Source organism: Alternaria alternata, assembly GCF_001642055.1.
Source record: "Alternaria alternata strain SRC1lrK2f unplaced genomic scaffold CC77scaffold_3, whole genome shotgun sequence".
NCBI classification, from domain to species: Eukaryota; Fungi; Ascomycota; class Dothideomycetes; order Pleosporales; family Pleosporaceae; genus Alternaria; species Alternaria alternata.
The window spans coordinates 1382014-1398202 of NW_017306192.1; the positions used below are offsets into that span (position 1 = coordinate 1382014).

General features: G+C 51.1%; 7 protein-coding genes across 7 annotated transcripts; 5 read left to right on the forward strand and 2 right to left on the reverse strand.

The window, feature by feature from the left end:
• The first annotated feature begins 125 nt into the window (after positions 1-125).
• Positions 126-3071, forward strand: CC77DRAFT_1047289 (actin-like ATPase domain-containing protein). Its single transcript, XM_018527484.1, has 4 exons — positions 126-565; positions 616-1103; positions 1152-2030; positions 2079-3071. The coding sequence occupies exons 1-4, from the start codon at positions 523-525 to the stop codon at positions 2865-2867; spliced, it is 2199 nt and encodes a 732-aa protein (XP_018390151.1). The 5' UTR covers positions 126-522; the 3' UTR covers positions 2868-3071.
• Positions 3072-3188: 117 nt separating this feature from the next.
• Positions 3189-4475, reverse strand: CC77DRAFT_1047290 (hypothetical protein). The gene is made up of 3 exons (XM_018527485.1): positions 4282-4475; positions 3659-4227; positions 3189-3513 (listed from the first exon to the last, which is right to left on the reverse strand). The coding sequence occupies exons 1-3, from the start codon at positions 4298-4300 to the stop codon at positions 3343-3345; spliced, it is 759 nt and encodes a 252-aa protein (XP_018390152.1). The 5' UTR covers positions 4301-4475; the 3' UTR covers positions 3189-3342.
• A 520-nt stretch (positions 4476-4995) lies between these two features.
• On the forward strand, positions 4996-5891 carry CC77DRAFT_1047291 (glyoxalase-domain-containing protein). The gene is made up of 3 exons (XM_018527486.1): positions 4996-5348; positions 5402-5718; positions 5782-5891. The coding sequence occupies exons 1-3, from the start codon at positions 5111-5113 to the stop codon at positions 5824-5826; spliced, it is 600 nt and encodes a 199-aa protein (XP_018390153.1). The 5' UTR covers positions 4996-5110; the 3' UTR covers positions 5827-5891.
• Positions 5892-5984: 93 nt separating this feature from the next.
• On the forward strand, positions 5985-6724 carry CC77DRAFT_1047292 (hypothetical protein; the record flags this gene model as incomplete). The annotated part of the gene is made up of 2 exons (XM_018527487.1): positions 5985-6049; positions 6103-6724. The coding sequence occupies 2 exons, from the start codon at positions 5985-5987 to the stop codon at positions 6722-6724; spliced, it is 687 nt and encodes a 228-aa protein (XP_018390154.1).
• Positions 6725-7296: 572 nt separating this feature from the next.
• On the forward strand, positions 7297-9895 carry CC77DRAFT_982022 (hypothetical protein). Its single transcript, XM_018536100.1, has 3 exons — positions 7297-7916; positions 7970-8817; positions 8867-9895. The coding sequence occupies exons 1-3, from the start codon at positions 7597-7599 to the stop codon at positions 9757-9759; spliced, it is 2061 nt and encodes a 686-aa protein (XP_018390155.1). The 5' UTR covers positions 7297-7596; the 3' UTR covers positions 9760-9895.
• A 455-nt stretch (positions 9896-10350) lies between these two features.
• Positions 10351-10561, reverse strand: CC77DRAFT_1057930 (hypothetical protein; the record flags this gene model as incomplete). Its single annotated transcript, XM_018528079.1, has 2 exons — positions 10351-10427; positions 10486-10561. 2 exons carry the CDS (start codon positions 10559-10561, stop codon positions 10351-10353), a joined length of 153 nt encoding a protein of 50 aa, XP_018390156.1.
• Positions 10562-12285: 1724 nt separating this feature from the next.
• Positions 12286-14447, forward strand: CC77DRAFT_1057931 (hypothetical protein; the record flags this gene model as incomplete). The annotated part of the gene is made up of 3 exons (XM_018528080.1): positions 12286-13015; positions 13084-13206; positions 13258-14447. 3 exons carry the CDS (start codon positions 12286-12288, stop codon positions 14445-14447), a joined length of 2043 nt encoding a protein of 680 aa, XP_018390157.1.
• Positions 14448-16189: the final 1742 nt, after the last annotated feature.

Consider the following 16189-nt stretch of genomic DNA (forward strand, 5'->3'; position numbering starts at 1 on the left):
GAATTCCATGGCCACAAGTGCTGTGGAATGATGGCGAGTTGGAAGACATGATGGTTCGAGGACCTGGGGGTCGTGCGCGTACCTAGGTAGCTTCGTGACCCAATGGCTGGCCAGACGCGCGACCGCGACGAACAGCCTCAGGCTAGCCTTCAAGACCACCTGCAGTCAGGCAAGCGGCATCTCCAACCACAGCTCACAAGATCACCACAACCACGGTCGGCTCCAATTGTCGCACCTCCCTATCAAACACCAACGCGCGCAACAAAGCCATCCCGCCGACACGACGAGATCGACCGCCTCTGGAAATAATAGACCGCCTTTCCCGATAACGACAACATTCTGGAATAAGAAAGTCTCCAACACTCACCCGCCGCGCGCATTGCTGCAACACTGCGAAGAACGCTACAACTCGACGTTTCTCTCACGCGGCAAGCGTCAAGTCATTGACTCGCTTCTTGGATCGCGGTTGTCGCAAGCTTGCATTGGAAGGCACGACTGGCCGTTGGCAGATAACTCGGCAACATGGTTGGAAAAAAGTCGGGCAGAGCCCAGTTGAGAGAGGAGGGTAGGGCACCTGCACGCCACAACACCGTATGGCAACTAACAAGCTTGCAGGTCTGGAGCGGACAGACAACAATATGGACCTCACGACGTGGCCCCAGGTCGGCATGATCAACCAGAAGAACTACTACACCGAGTTCCTGAAGCGCGACGAACAATTCCTCGCCGTACGATATCCAAAGGACGAGGAGAGGGCGCGCATAGTGCAGGAGGCCAGGGACAAGGATCGCGCACGAGCATTGGGGGTACCGGCAACAGAAGGAGCCACGCCACAGGTTGCAGATGAGACCATGGAAGACGCTGAGGTCTCATTCGCCTCTAGGACAGATATCTCCAAGCTCATCGTGATTCACCCTGGCAGCCAGAACTTGAGGATAGGTCTTGGATCTGATGCGCTACCGAAGACCGTGCCTATGGTCATCGCACGAAAATGGAAAGAGAGCGAAGACGAAGAAGATGAGGGGGAGCCTAGTCCCAAGCGGATGAAGGTCGAAGGCGAATTGCCCGCGGACGCCCTGCCTGAGAAGTGGTTTGGAGAGGATGTGCGTACTCTAACACAGCATTCCCAGTCAATGCTAACTTGCGACCAGTTTGCCGACCAGTACATGGCCATGTCATCCGAACTGAGAACGCGAATGCGATCGAACAAGCGACGAGTGCTACCCAACTCGAAAGATCTCGTAACGAACTTCAACCGAAAATCCCCTCCCGACATCATCTCAGAACACAATGACATCAATCGCATCGAGTGGACAGAACTACCGGCAGACCCAAAGAAGGCCCCCGACTTCTTTACCGGGCATGACGCCCTGCGGATACCGGAAAGATCCAACCCACGATACAAGCTGTTCTGGCCGATCCGGAATGGCACGTTCAACGAGAAAGATTATCGAGACCGCAACCAGATCTACCACGACATCTCAAAGATATTAGAAGAGGCGTTCCGGAATCAACTTGGGATCACCAGGTTAAAGGATCTTGTTAACTACAAGTGCGTCTTCATCATACCCGATCTCTACGAGCGACAGTACGTTACTATGATACTCGACATTCTCATGCGGGATCTTGGCCTTGGAAAGGTTTGCCTGCAGCAGGAGTCGCTTTCGGCTACCTTTGGTGCTGGCTACGGTGTTGCCTGTGTTGTTGATATTGGTGCTCAGAAGACGTCTATTTGCTGCGTCGACGAAGGGCTGTGTGCCGAAGAGTCACGCGTTAACTTGAAGATGGGTGGAGCTGACGTGACGGAGACTTTCATCAAGATGATGCTGTATGGTCATTTCCCATATTCGGACATGAACCTGAAGCGTAGATACGACTTCCTCCTTGCGGAAGAGCTGAAACAGAAGTTCTGCTCCATGGATGAAGGCTCAGTCACGGTACAAACGTGGGACTTTCATCTTCGAGCTTCGGGTCAGGATACCCGGAAGTACACGTTCAAGACGTACGATGAGACTATGCTATCTGTCATGGTAAGTCACTACATGTTCCTAAACTACAGGCTTTGCTAACAGACACAGGGTTTCTTCAAGCCTTCGATCTTCGAGAATGCACGGAAACTCGAGAACAGAAGGAAGGTTGTGCCGCGCTCGGTCGATCTGTATGATGGCTCACCAAACGATCCCATTTCACAAGCACAGATTGCCATCATCGAAGCCGCGGCGGGTAAACCTGTCGTAGCCACCATAAATGGCGCACAAGATCCTGTCAACAGCACTGCACCGGTCTCTACGCCCCAACGCCCGCAACCAAACCCTTTCAACCTTCTTGGTCGCCTCAACGACAACGAGGGTACACCTCGATCATCCGTAGCGGGCTCACCTGGCCCGGAAGGAAGTAACACCCCAAACCCGGATCGCGACACTCCGATGGGCGACACTGATGGCGCACCCCTCCTCTTCCGCGATCCGATCCACGAGAAGACCAAACTAGCCGAGGCCCGCGATGCCATCCTCCCCATCCACTCTCTCGACCAAGCCATCCTCGAGTCCCTTGCGCAAGGTGCTCGTGGCGACGACCGTAAGCTCCGCGACTTCTTCGGTGGTATCATGCTCGTAGGTGGCGCCTCCAAGACACCCGGCCTAAGGGAGTTCCTGGAGATGCGACTTAGAGAACTCCGACCAGGATATGGAAAAGAGATTCTCGTTGGACCGCCACCTAGAGACTTTGACCCACAGGTTGTGGCTTGGAAGGGCGGTAGTGTGTTTGGAAGATTGAGTGGACATGGTAACGACGGATGGATTAGCCGGTATGAGTATGACATGTTGGGTGCGAGGTTGTTGAACAACAAGTGCATGTTTGCTTGGTAGGACGGAACAAGCAGACCATGAGACGTTGGATTGAGGAGGCAGAGATTGACTGATTGACATGCAGAAAAGATGTTTTACTGGTTAGTATCGACAGTGCGGTGTTGTGAGATATTGAGAATAGCCATCCGGTCAGAGATCGAATTCCATGGCGATGGGAGAGAATCTGATAACTCATTCAAATACCAGCCTTTTCTAAAGCGCCCTTCTGGTTCCGTTCGCCCATCTCTGTGGACCTTGATTACTGTAGTGGTCAGTCTGTAGATTGGGCACAGCTGGTAAGTTGAAAACTCTTGCGTGCAGATTGTATTATACTACATACACTAATGACATAACGGGCTGGAATCCCAATAACTCACGTTCAGATCCCTATGTCTTACTCCATCCACCCTCACAGTGTGGTATCACAGCTGGAGCTCCGACCTGCTTCCATCTTTCACACGTCGTCGGGCTCCACGTACATGCGCAAACCACTGGCTTATAGAGAAACCTTGGCGGACTCACAGACCTTCTTGTGGATCTTCCAGTGCTTCTTCTGGCACGAAGTTGAGCAGTACTTGCGGTTCTTGCACTTGCCACATGCGAGCAGGGCCTCGCCTTTCGGTCTAGATGCTACACCACAGCCACCACACTCATTTGGCTTATTCAACTGCGAGCGAAGTTCCTTGATGACTAGCGAGGTTGATGTGGTGGTCATGCCTAGAATTTCGTCCACGAAGTCAGTATATGCCTCACATGCAGCTTGTCTAAGGAGACCACTTACCGGTGTTGAAGAAACCGCCAGGACCAGGCACATTCATAAGCATGAAACCTCGTCCGTTGTCCTCGGGCTCCTTTGCGGGTTTAGAGTTTGCCTCCTCAAGGATGGTCTTGGACTTGAAGTCATACGGCTCTCCGTTCTTGTAGCCACCTGGACCAAAGAGAGCTTTCTTCATTTGCCGCTGTCCGTCGGGCATGACTCCACCTTCAGTGTAGACCTTCTTGAGCATCGCCAGGTAAGTGGCAGGAAGTTGGCATCCGAGCGTCATAGCGCAAGCACCGAGCAGGATGTACTCGTAGCAAGGATCTGTCGACCAGTCTCCGAACAACTTTTCCTTTAATCCAGTGGTGCGAGGGGTCAGCATCTTCGTCTCCTTCTTGGCGATCATGTCAACGAGGATACCGGGGTCAAGGTGCCTGCGGACCAACTCAGGATCTGAACAAAGGTTGGCGTAGATGCTGTAGAAGATATCGCGCTCTATATCTTCATCACTCTTTCCTGCGGCTTTGGCACTGACCCGGGCGTCTTTTTCGAGTTTGGTGAGTCCTGCTTCGTGGCTTAGATCGCTGACCATGTCGAAGTCGTGGTCCGACTGGAACAGGCCTGGCGTTACGTTAGTAGATGAGATTAGTTTGCTGTCACAAGCTCAACACTCACAGTATCCCCAAGCACCCATCTTGAACTTTCGGTACGTATGGACTCTGGTACAGTGGAGTAGAAGTAAGTGATTGGCGAAAGCAGTGACGACACACTACCGTGGATAGCTGTTGTCCGACGTAATCGTTGCTTGCAAGTCACTGAGCGATCAAAGTAAAGGTGAGTGAACGCGGTGAATGAGTTGAGGAGAAAACACGTCTCGTGAGGATCTGGGCTGCCTTCGCTGTCAGGGAAAGAGCAGTGACGCGTGGTCCCGTGATCTGGATACCTGCACTTTCCTCGCTCACACACGCCACATCTCGGTCTATCTACTGAGCGGTCGTAATCCGTCCACAGCGGCGTTGTTTGTCGTCCCGCGTGCTGTGAGGCTCGGCCTGGCCTTGATGAACTCCATCGACGGAGTGAAGTGGCCTTGGCCTGCAACGCTCTTTAGTCTGGAGACGGACTGCGAGAAGGAAGTACCAAGAGGCAAGCTGTTTGTGTCCTTTGCACGATCCTCCTTTTCATCAGCGCTGTTATCAAATGCGATACACACTTTTTGTCCCTGGCCGTACGTTATGATACGTAAACCTTCAAATTTTCTTAGAAGAGATTTAAGTGGTCTTATGGGTATGGCATGTAGTATGCACCGCTTTCTATTCCGACTTAGTCAGCCTCTATTATTGAGAGTTTACTACCATTCGGGCATATTATGGGTATATCCTTTACCCCGCACGCCCCACAAGAAGCGGTGTAACAAGATAGCATATAAGTAGAGGTAAGCATCGAGCGAGTTAACCAAGGAAAAGTTGCTGTGGTCTTGCAAAAACACATTCATCACAACACAGTCATGGCGTCTTCCAACGAGAATTATCCACCAGGGCCATACGAGGCGGACAAACACATAACACCTCCACCTAGGCCAATTTCCCCGTCAACCGCAGAATACCAACTCAACCATATGATGATACGTATCAAGGATCCAGAGAAGAGCATGAAGTTCTACTGTGACTGTTTGGGCATGCATGTCATCTTCATCTTCAACGCCGGGCCGTTCACGATCTACTATCTCGGACCACGAGACGTTGGTACATACATCCATGATCTATTTACCTATGATGAAACACTAAAACACTTATAGGTATGGCTAATCTTCGAACGTCAAAGGGCTTACTGGAATTATATCATATTCCCGCAGACTCGTCTACGCCTTATACTTCTGGCAATGACTACCCTGGTCCTGGAATTGGGCTTGGTCACCTTGGGTTTACAGTTCCTGATGTCGCTGAAGCAGTGGAAAGGGTTAAGAGCCACGGGTTCGAGGTCATCAAACCGTTGGATGAGGCGAAGGAAGAGCAGATGGGTATACCGGCAGATGCTGTTGCCGGAAAGCATGGAAAAGTGCCAGATGGGTACAAGCATCTCTTTAAACAATTGGCTTTTGTGAAGGATCCTGATGTAAGTGACAGTTTATTGGCAAGAGTAAGTGGAAGAAGCAATATGCTAATAACCAGTGTTTAGGGCTACTGGGTTGAATTCATACCACCAGCTTTCAGAGCCGAGTAGCTAATGAAAGCAGTTCAAGGTTGCGTGAGACTTCAATTGTAGAACGGTTGAAATATTTGTTGCACCTAGCTTCTATATGACTGATCTCTCTTCTCTATTTTCCTTACTGGCAAGCTCTCAACCCAGCTCAACGACTTTATCATCTTTCCACTGACATTATGGCACCTCAACCTCAGCCGAACACAGAAACTTCTGTCCGAGCCCCAAAGCGAGACATCGACGGGTAAATTGCCTCTGATATCCTTTCTGTCTGCATCATTACTGACAAAAACCTAGTTTCATCAAGTCTCCCCTGGTCAAAGTGTTGATCGGACCAGATACCGACCGCTCAGAACTGCATATTCACCTGTCGATCATAGCAGCACGATCTGAGTTCTTTGCAAGCGCTCTAAATGGCCGATGGAATAACTTTGATACCAAAATTGTTGACCTCTACAAGGCTGCTCCAGATCTTGTCCTGGAAGACGTCGCACACTATTTGGAAGCTGTTTACACGAACCAGATCGACGACGAGAACCATTCGAAGCGTTTCGATGATATTTGTAAGGTGTACGTAGTAGCTGAGCGGTTACATGATGTACAGACACGTAACCTAGCTGTTGAAGCACTGTATAACCGGATGCAACGGCTTGATCCTACTACCACGGTCCCCGGTCCAAAATGTCTTGACATTATTTATGAAGGCACAGCTTCAGCTAAGGATCTGATGCGAAAGCTGATAGTCGACACATGGTGTACTTGGGGTGTTGATCGACTTGAAGATTTTCTTGAGGATTTTCTGGATACTGCTCCTCGACAGTTTTTGGTTGAGCTTGCGGCGGCTGCGGTTAGGAAGCTGGTTGAGGACAGCGAGGATCAAGAGTTGATTCTTGATGTGAAGGCTTATCTTGAGGACTAAGCTCTCAGAGTGGTAGACCAGCTTCTCTAGGGTTTGAGAAGAATGCATGTCGTCATAGATGAATAAGACACGTCAAAAAGCAAAGTCTGAGCCATTGTTCTTAACACCTCCATGACAGACAAAGAAAAAATCACCAGCACTTCGCTACAAGCGTTTCCAAGGCTCCTAGCAGAGGACAGTATAACCACCATCATAACGGTTTAGGATGAGGCTACAACCTCGAAAGCGTTAAACCAGCGGCGCCGGACGGAGCGTTGGACGATGCGCTAGGACAGGTACCCGTTCGCTAGCTCGAACAAGACCCTGCATTCCACCTCCCGCAACGTCTCAGATGGTGCAACCAGATATAGGTATGGAATTGGACTTTGAGCATTTATATTCTTTATTCATGTACGCAGCCAGTACAGGGCGCGACTCACGAGACATAGCGTCAACGTGCAGCTGACATCTAGGATCCGGTTTTCCGTTAGCGAGACGATCGTTGCAAGGATGCCATCCAGAGTTTCAGATCCGGGGTCAGTGGAGGTCACTCCCTGGAGCCTGACTCCCTGAGGATATCGCCCAACATGCTGTACGTTTCATCAGATCCTTACAGTCGCTCTTTAACATCTGTAGCCCAAACACTGACTTGAAAGAGCAATGGGCTATCCCCGCGAACGTTATCGCGTGTGCGATGCGAGTAGACGGCAAAGAAAGGGGTTGGTGGTGGCAGCGGCGCAATATGACGTGCCCCAAGACAAAATTCCAGGCTTGTGAAGCCAATCTTTAGCCGCCAACCTGCATTCGGCCACCGTCGTTTCCAAGTCATAAAGCCATGTTTACCTGGAATTGCCCTGGGGGTTGCGTTTCCCATCTTCGATTTGGTGGTAGCTATGGATAAGCTGAAGTCCAAGACGCGTTCGGCGCGCAACAGACTCGCCGAAGCGACATCGTCGGGCTCAGGTACGGGCGAGCTGCATGTTCCACACCAATCTCTGCCACCCCACGAGAACTCCAGTACCCATGCTGTCAACGAAGGCTTCCAGAGCGCCGAGCCTGGGACCAATGCGCAGGACTTCGGAACACCAGCAGGCGAGCCAACACGACAACCTGTCATCGAACCGCCTACCTCGCTAGAGTCATCCATTGACGCTGGTCAACATGTTCCCAAGCCTACGAGGGCGAGCGATCCCTCATCGCATGTTACGTACAGGTAGGCTCTACGCACAAGGACGAGGGGAAGGAGCGATGCTGACCCGTATCCAGTACTCTTGCTGCACAACGAGCAAGAAGCAGCTCTGCGCCAACTAGACCCCAGCAATACCCACGACGACCTCAAGCCTACCGTCAAGCCAGTATTGGTATTCGGCGTATACCCTCCTCTAACGCCCTGAGACAAGCAGCACAGAACCCCAATGCCGCCTCAACAATAAGATCAAGTACGCCTCTGCCTGCACTGGACGAAGAACAAGAGCTGGGACAGTTCTCCTCTTCCAACGGGAGTCAGTCGACCCTCACGAACCCTGAGCCAGATCGAAGTCGACTGCGGAAGGTCAAGAGCGCAATACAGACCAGGATACCCTTCTGGGGCAACAAGGAGGAGGAGAAGTCACCGACAACCAGTGCCCATGCTGCTGCACCGGCAGACGATATGTCGTCCAACTACACCTCTGGCATGGTCGACGTCCTGGATACCATCGATCCTGAGGTTGCGACGCTTACTTCTTTGACAAACATGCAGAATTCGCTTTTCATTCCCAATCTACCCTGGCTCAACCGTCGGCCGACGTACAACCTACGTCGACGGAAGAGCGAGACTGAGAGTCTAGAAGAGATCAACCGCATCCTAGGGCCGGCCCGTGCTGCTCAGGCACAGGAGCAAGCGGCTCCAAGACTTCAGCGTTCGCCAACTGAAGCTACTACGACGACTATGATGACGATAGACTCGCAGCTCACTGAGTCTCGCTTCGCTGTGCTTCCCGAAGAGGCTGACTTGTCTGGCTGGAGTGTCGAGGACAAGAAGGAGGTCAACGACCATGTCCGACATATGCTTCACTCAAGACGATCCAAGATGAAGCGCTCGCTGAAAGGGTTCGGACAGTATGTCAGGCGACGTATGTATTTCTGTCATCATTCTCACAGGCCATTACTGACAGATCACAGCTCTCGGCTTCCTTGTCACTCTCTACGCGACCCTCATCACACTGTTTGGTCTGGCCTGGGTGCTTTTCCTCATCGGCTGGGTCAATGTTGGGGGCCAACAAATCTACGTAGTGCACGTCATTGACAGTGTCCTTGTTGCCCTTTTCGCTGTTGTGGGGGATGGTCTCGCACCTTTCCGTGCCGTAGACACCTACCACATGATTTACATCGCTCACTACCACCACTTCACCTGGTCACGCCGTAAGAAGGAGATGCTTCCCGAACTTACCGACCATAATGACCTTCCTGCCGAACACGCTCCTGTGTCTGGACCCCGTGTCGTAGACCCAGCAGATCCTGAGAAGCAGTGGGAATTCACCGTTTTGACGCCCAAGCAACAGGAGAAATTGGAACACCACCAAGAGAAGTTCTGCAAATCTCACTCTTTCTACAAACCCCACGAGACAGAGACTCATTACGCCTTCCCTCTTCGTCTCCTCGTTGCTATCGTCGTACTTCTAGACTGCCACTCTTTACTCCAGATCTCTCTCGGCGCGTGCACATGGGGTATCTACTACAAACACCGTCCTTTCGCCATCACCACCGTCATTCTCTGTTGCTCCATCACCTGCAACGCCACAGCTGGCCTACTGATTTGGTTGGGTGACAAGAAGACCCGAAAGAAGGACGTGCTAGAGCGCATGAACAGACAGGAGCTGACCGAAGAGGCCATCAAAGAAGTAGAAAAGAAGAAGCAGAAGGAGAAAGAAAGAGAAAGTGAGGGCGAGTCTAGCGGTGCAGACGAAGGCAGGGACAGGGAGGCAAGAAGAATCAGTCTCGATGCTTTCAGGCCAGGGAGGAAGAGTATGGACAGAAACAGAGAGAAGAAGCAGAGTCTCGGTGCGTATCCCTGATCAGAGAATGCAACGATGTTGCATAATACATGACTGTTATGTCGGTGGCATTTTTCTTGGAAGCGTTCAAGCGTATATACCTATTCAGCGATGTCGACATGTCGATCTACTTAATTCTGAATTTTTTGTTCCTCTTATAACTCTGTGCCTTGCAGTGAACAACATGTGTTGAATGCTTCGTTGGTGGGATGTAGTGACACTTGTGCTGCTCAGGCAGAAACATACTCGCCATCTGCCATTGTAGCTGCGCTTGAAATCCCATGCATAAGAGAACGGTGCTAACAAAACGATCATGCGCTCTTGCTAAAATAGTTGTAATAACGGGTCTCTGCTGTATTATAGCAGGTCATCGACCTCAAAAGAGAGTCACGGGAGTAGGACGGATTGAAAGGTATGGTTGAAGCTCATCACGCGGTGATGCTTTGTCATTTATCTTGTATTACTCCAATCTAGCTCCAGCTAACACTGTTGATATGCCACCTGAGTAGATCGTTCTCTCGTGCAATCTTTTCCCACTCAATCCTCGTCCTTCACTTCGACTCAGAGCAATTTCTATCCTCTATATCGTATCGTATCCATGGGTATAAGTTTCTAGCAGCCCTCAATCTGCTCAACACCAGCGGTAGTGCCCTTGACGCACATGCCGTGGTTCTGACGAACGGCGACAGCTGTTTTCGTGTTAACCATAAATGCCAATAGTGGAGCTTGGGCGGAAAGAGAGCATACCCTCGTTTGCGACAGGCGCGGCGATGGCAAAAGCAGCCATGGAGACGACGGTGGCGATGATAGTGGTGAACTTCATTTTGAAATAGTGTTTAGATTATCGAAGTTGTTGATCAGGTAGTAGTGAAGAAGCCTGGAATGTAGTTGGAAATTGAAAAGTCGCCCGGCGACAAAGAGTGAATGAATAGAAAGGTTGATAAACAAGAAAATTGACTTGAAGAAGTTGACTTGATGGTGAGCTTGAAGTAAGAAAAGACCTTCTAGCCTGAGGAGGCGATCAACTTATACCAAGCACCAGCAGCAACTCGCCCATACAGGTACACCGTCGTCGTCGTCATCAGGCGCCGTTGTCATCACAAAGTTATCCCAGTACCTTACTCGCTGCCTCGTACTGACAAGGCTGAAACCGGAGTCTAGACTTTCCTGCTTGTGTCTTGGTACTGTATTAGCGAAAGGAGTACGATCTGCTGCCTAACGACGGCGGGTAGTGGAGCATTGTCGTTCTACGGGAAGAGCACGGCCGGGGAGGCGCTGCGTTGAGGTGTGTCAAAGCTGTTGGAGATATGTCGATGATTTCCCGAAAAATGGGAGACGCGCGGCTTTTGCATGTGGAGTTATATGGGTACCGTGGGGAAGACGTAAAGCTGTAGGTATACTACCACTTCGTTGAGTTGGGCCCCATCATGATGATGCCGCCAAATTTTGTATCTTTCAGATAAACACTCTGCCTACTTTCCCATTAGTCCATCCCCATCTGTCGAGTACAGCCATTGAGCCTATGTAGTCCCGTATAAGCACCGTGATACAGCGCGGTTAGAGTGCGATGAAACGGTACTCAAACCCAGCCGAAACTCGGAAGAGCACCTCCCTTGGCAACGATCTCGGAGAACACAATGCGATGCTAGCAGTCATCGGGCACCACATTTTGTCCGAAACGCTTCCAAATGCACCGACATACGTAAATCCAGGGGCAGAACCTGAGGATGTTTGTGTATTGGGATGCCCGTTGATCGTTCACCACACGTGCAACCAGATGGCGCTAGCCATTTGTGGACAAGTCGCATCGAAGGCGATATTCAAACGCCTTTGGGGAATTGACCGCTCTCATCCAACAACAGGTAGCTTGATGCCGCCGCCCATTGCGACAGCAAATTTCGAACAGCAAATTTTCCGTCTAACTTACAAACTGAATTTCAGTCGCTGATATGCTTGATCAGTCGTTCAGCTCTTGGTAAACAGCATCGCTAGTTGTTCCAATATTTTTAGTCTTTTCACTTGTCTCGTCTCTACTGTTTCTGAAGCTCGCTCTTATGATTGTTTATCTTGCTTGGTAGAGATAAGTTGGTCTTGCCTGCTTCCTAGCAATCTTGGAAAACGTAACACAGTCACCGTCGCGCGGTATCTGTTGTGAACTCTAGATCACACGAGTTCTCAGACTGTTGGTATTTACACAGGTCTGACTTAGCTTTGATAAATCTGAATTCGATACAGTCGATGTAAATGTAGGTTTCTGGCGATGCTAAGGATCTCCATACAAGATAGAAGTGTCACTGGAAAGAGCGAGGGTTTACACATATCAAAACAGAAAGCAGACACGCCCGCTATTCCACGAGATGACGTTCGGGTATGAGCCACGTGTAGCCGTGGTGAGAGGTGACGGCGCGTTGCTGAAAACCGAAAACGGAAGTGAAGGTGAGAGCTGGTCATAAGGACAGCGCCTTCCCGAGTATCCACCTCCACCTTCGTGCTCGACAGTTGCTCCCCACAACCTCAAGAAGTTGGCAATTGCGGCCCACAGAAATCATGGATCTATACGTGGCTCAGCTTCCAGGGCTCTCTGTAGCTACTCATCTGGCGAGGGAGCGTGCGAAAGCCGACGAGGACATGCCCGATAACAAGAGCTGGCGATTAGGCCACAGCAAGCAGCCGAAGAAGCCACCAAGAGTGTCCACTCCTCTGAAGATCGATACCGAATACTCGAAATCTTTCGAAGATTTGAACGATCACCATCTTCTGCTCAGCTGGCGACAACAACGTCAAGGCAGCAGACCGCAGACACCTGTGGGCGCTATATCAGCCACGCCTGTCACCGACGATACATATGATACCAGAAGTGATCGTTCAGATACCCCAGCGCCACGTCGAGACTCCAAGCCAAAACTCGCACGATACACTTCGCTTTTCGCCAACTTCAAAGACACAACCAAGGAACCCGAGTTTGCCTTCTCTACACCTTGGGGTGAAGACGCACCGCAGTCCCTACAGCCTTACATAGATCCGCTTGACGTGGTTCAGTCTGTCCGATCGCACATGGCGACTACACATCGGCCAATACCAATGGAGCACAATAGTGGCCTGTTCCGGGTGTTTGAGGACTACCGCAACGTCCGAGAGCAGAAAGAGAGTCTCAGTATAATGATGGAGGAGACACTCAGTGACTGGAAAAAGGCCGAACAATATTGGGATCGCTCAAAAGATTGCTATGGCGCGGAAATACGGCGACTCGAGCTACTCATAGCTCGCGGAACGAGCGGTATGACAGGGTCAGTAGCCTCCAACTCCATGCCCTCTCTTTGCTAACACAGAGGAGACTTATGCAAGCTCGTCAAGACAGCGTAGTGCGACGTCATAGAAAGACCATCTCGTACGACAGTCTCCCTCCAGCTTATGACTCCCTTTCGCATGCCCAACTCGACCGAGAGATCAAAGTTAGGAGTCAGAGAGGTTAGTACTTGGTAATATAGTGTTATGCATGTCGTTACTAATCTAATTCAGCGCTCCTGAGTCGACCATTATCTCCCTCTGGAAAGATGATCGTCCTCTCAACACAGTTTACCAACGATGGGGCGAAGCTGATAGTAGGAACTCCTCCTGAGGTCAACCATAATTTGACACTGTCGCGCAAAGTCCAAAGCGAGCTCAACCTTACCGCCATTCATAAGACAAAACCCTCCCGCTCCTTTACTAGCTCTGTAACTTCTGGGTTCTCAGGAGGGTCTGGTGATCCTTTGCCTGACGAGATGGCGGTTCTTGAGCACACTGGAATGGAGCCGGCGACCGAATGCGAAGCTCTCGTTGCTCTTCGTGAGCTTGGCACACTCGTTGCAAGACGTCGAGGGTTAGAGATCAGCAGCTTCAACCACAGCCTCATGATGCTCTTCTCGCAGACTAGACCAGCAGAGAGAATAGTAGAAGGTATCGAAGAACGAGACGCACGGCCGTCACGGCAAGGGATGGGCTCGAATTCTGGAAAACCACAGTACGCTGATACATCTCTCGCACCCCGACATAATTTGCGGAAGTTTCAGTCGCAGCCACATCTCAGCACTACACAGAAGCATCGTCGACAGTTTTCTTTTGAGCCTGGGGCGGATCAGCTCGAAGCGCTCGCGGAGGAGTTTGGAGCGCTTGACGGGGAGACCAATGAGAGCGGTTCTGACGATTCGGACACTCCGCTCCTCATGCGTGCTGAGCGCCCTGCACTCGATACCCAATCAATTAGGTCTACTTCGTCGTCTCAAAATCTGGGTGCAGATTTAGCCAAGCCATCAAAGATTCCTAGCCCTGTCCAAACGATGGGTCGCAGTCGCCGAGAGGATTCTGCTTCAAGCCTCCAGTCGGTCTATGCTAGACCTCAAGATAGTCGTCGAGAGTCTCGTTCTAGTGTTATCACGGCTTTTCGCGAACATCTAAGTGGAAATATTCGACCCGAACTCCAGAGCAGACACAGTTCGATCAACGACTTACGTGCGTCAGACTCCTCGACGGCATCAAGAGAGCAGATCGGTGCAACAAGACTGCGTAACAGTAACATGGCTGTCGCAGCAGCGAGGGCTGCAAGTGATGCAAGTCAAACCTCATTGTCAGAGAGAAGCAGCCCAAGACTCTCCCTATCGCGAACAAACAACGCAGGAGGTCCAGTCAGGCCGGTGCATGATGACTCCAAGAGAACGTCATCAAGTTGATAAGTGGACATCTCTTATACCTGTATGATCGAGATCTTTACAACCACATTGGACGGACAGGGCTGCGATTGGTGTTTCATTCCGGTTATTCAGCACATCAGTTTGAGGTTGATTCGACCGTGAGACAACGTGCGATCATCCCTCTCTACTCGCCAAAGTCAGAAGTGATACTTGTGTCACCATTGGAAGACTGGGCTGCAGATGTTTTCTACATTTCTTTTGTTATCACACCAGGTTTCGGGCTTGACCGAGCACCTGTGGATCAGAGAGCAATTATCTGCAGTCATCGTAGCGTGTGTGGGCAAAAGTCACATGGACTAGGAGTTTGTAGGATACCAAGTGTATCAACCTAAGATTGCAGTCCCCTTCGCGCAACAACCAAGATTAGTCGTGCCAATTAGCGAGATGAAGAGCTGTGGCTAAACTGACAGCTCACATCAGACATCGCGATTGCTCCCCTTCCCTTCCCGTACCACGCTGCCACAATGACCAGGCGGCGCTCAAGGTCGAACCTATCCGGTCGCGGTTGTACGGAGGTGACCTCACTCCATCTTACTACGGCTAATGCATTGCTCAGGAGACACGGATACTGACACTACGCCAGAGTACTGCGCTTCTGGGCTGGACTCTGACATTCTACGAATCTAATCGCAACATCTAGTCATAAACGAGCCGTTTCCAGCTCCTTCTATTCTGCATGTCTACGCGTCTTGTCGCTATCTGCTCTGTTAGTAGGTCTGATCTGCAAACTGTGGCGTTCGGTGTGGCGAGTGCAAAAGCTGTGCCACAGTTGGCCGATCATTTCCGAGTTTACAGAAAAGGTTTCTTCCACATGATGATACTCGAGGCATTCGATTCGTCGAGAGTTCGCGTTGTCGATCGCGGTCTGTAACTGTTGCCACACTTATTTTTACACAACGATCGCTGCCTCTGTGGATTCCTCCGTTGCACCTACCGGACGACGATTCCACAGCCTTGCGATTGGCCATGCAGCCACAGGCATTCCATTCCATGCAACTGCCAGCACCATGTTCGGTGTAACTGCAAAAGGCAGTGACGTTCACTCTTACAGCATGGCTTCCAGATGCACTGTCCAAGCGCCTTACGATGACGAAAGCCGTTGATGGGATGGTTCAGTTTGGTGGATAGACTCGCTTTCGGGATAACGCCCGCTAACCACTCCTTAATCTCGGCTTGACAGGTGGTAAAATAACGTTAAGAATTAAGTCTTCCGAGTAAGCGCAAGCGATACGGCGCCAACGGGCGACAGTGGGATTGGCCTGCTAGATAGACTTTGACGAATTGGCGGGGTGGTATCCTCGTCTCTGATCCGTAGCTCATACGCAGGGGAAGGCGGCCGGCAGTGGGCTGAATAGGTAGGGCGAGCAGCGGTAGAGACGTCTGCCGCGTGGAAAGCTGCAAGAGACAAGGGCAGGAAGCGGTCTCGGGACACAAGTGGAAACGGGAGCTGCCCGGCATATGTCATTTCGCATTGAGGCGCCAACGCACACCGTAGGCGCCGCAACAGTCTTGCTTGACAAAGGGGGTATAGTGTGCGAGCAGAAGCTGTCTTGACGAGTAAATTACGCCCAAGGGCACGGAATACTCATCAAGCCACTGGAGCCGCGCACGAGCTCCTCGCACTGGTGTAGCAGTTGGAGTGGATTCGAGAAACATCGGGCTGGGTCCGCGCGATCCAGCATCCATGGGCGGATGTGCGCTTGGAGTGCGGGATGGCGACA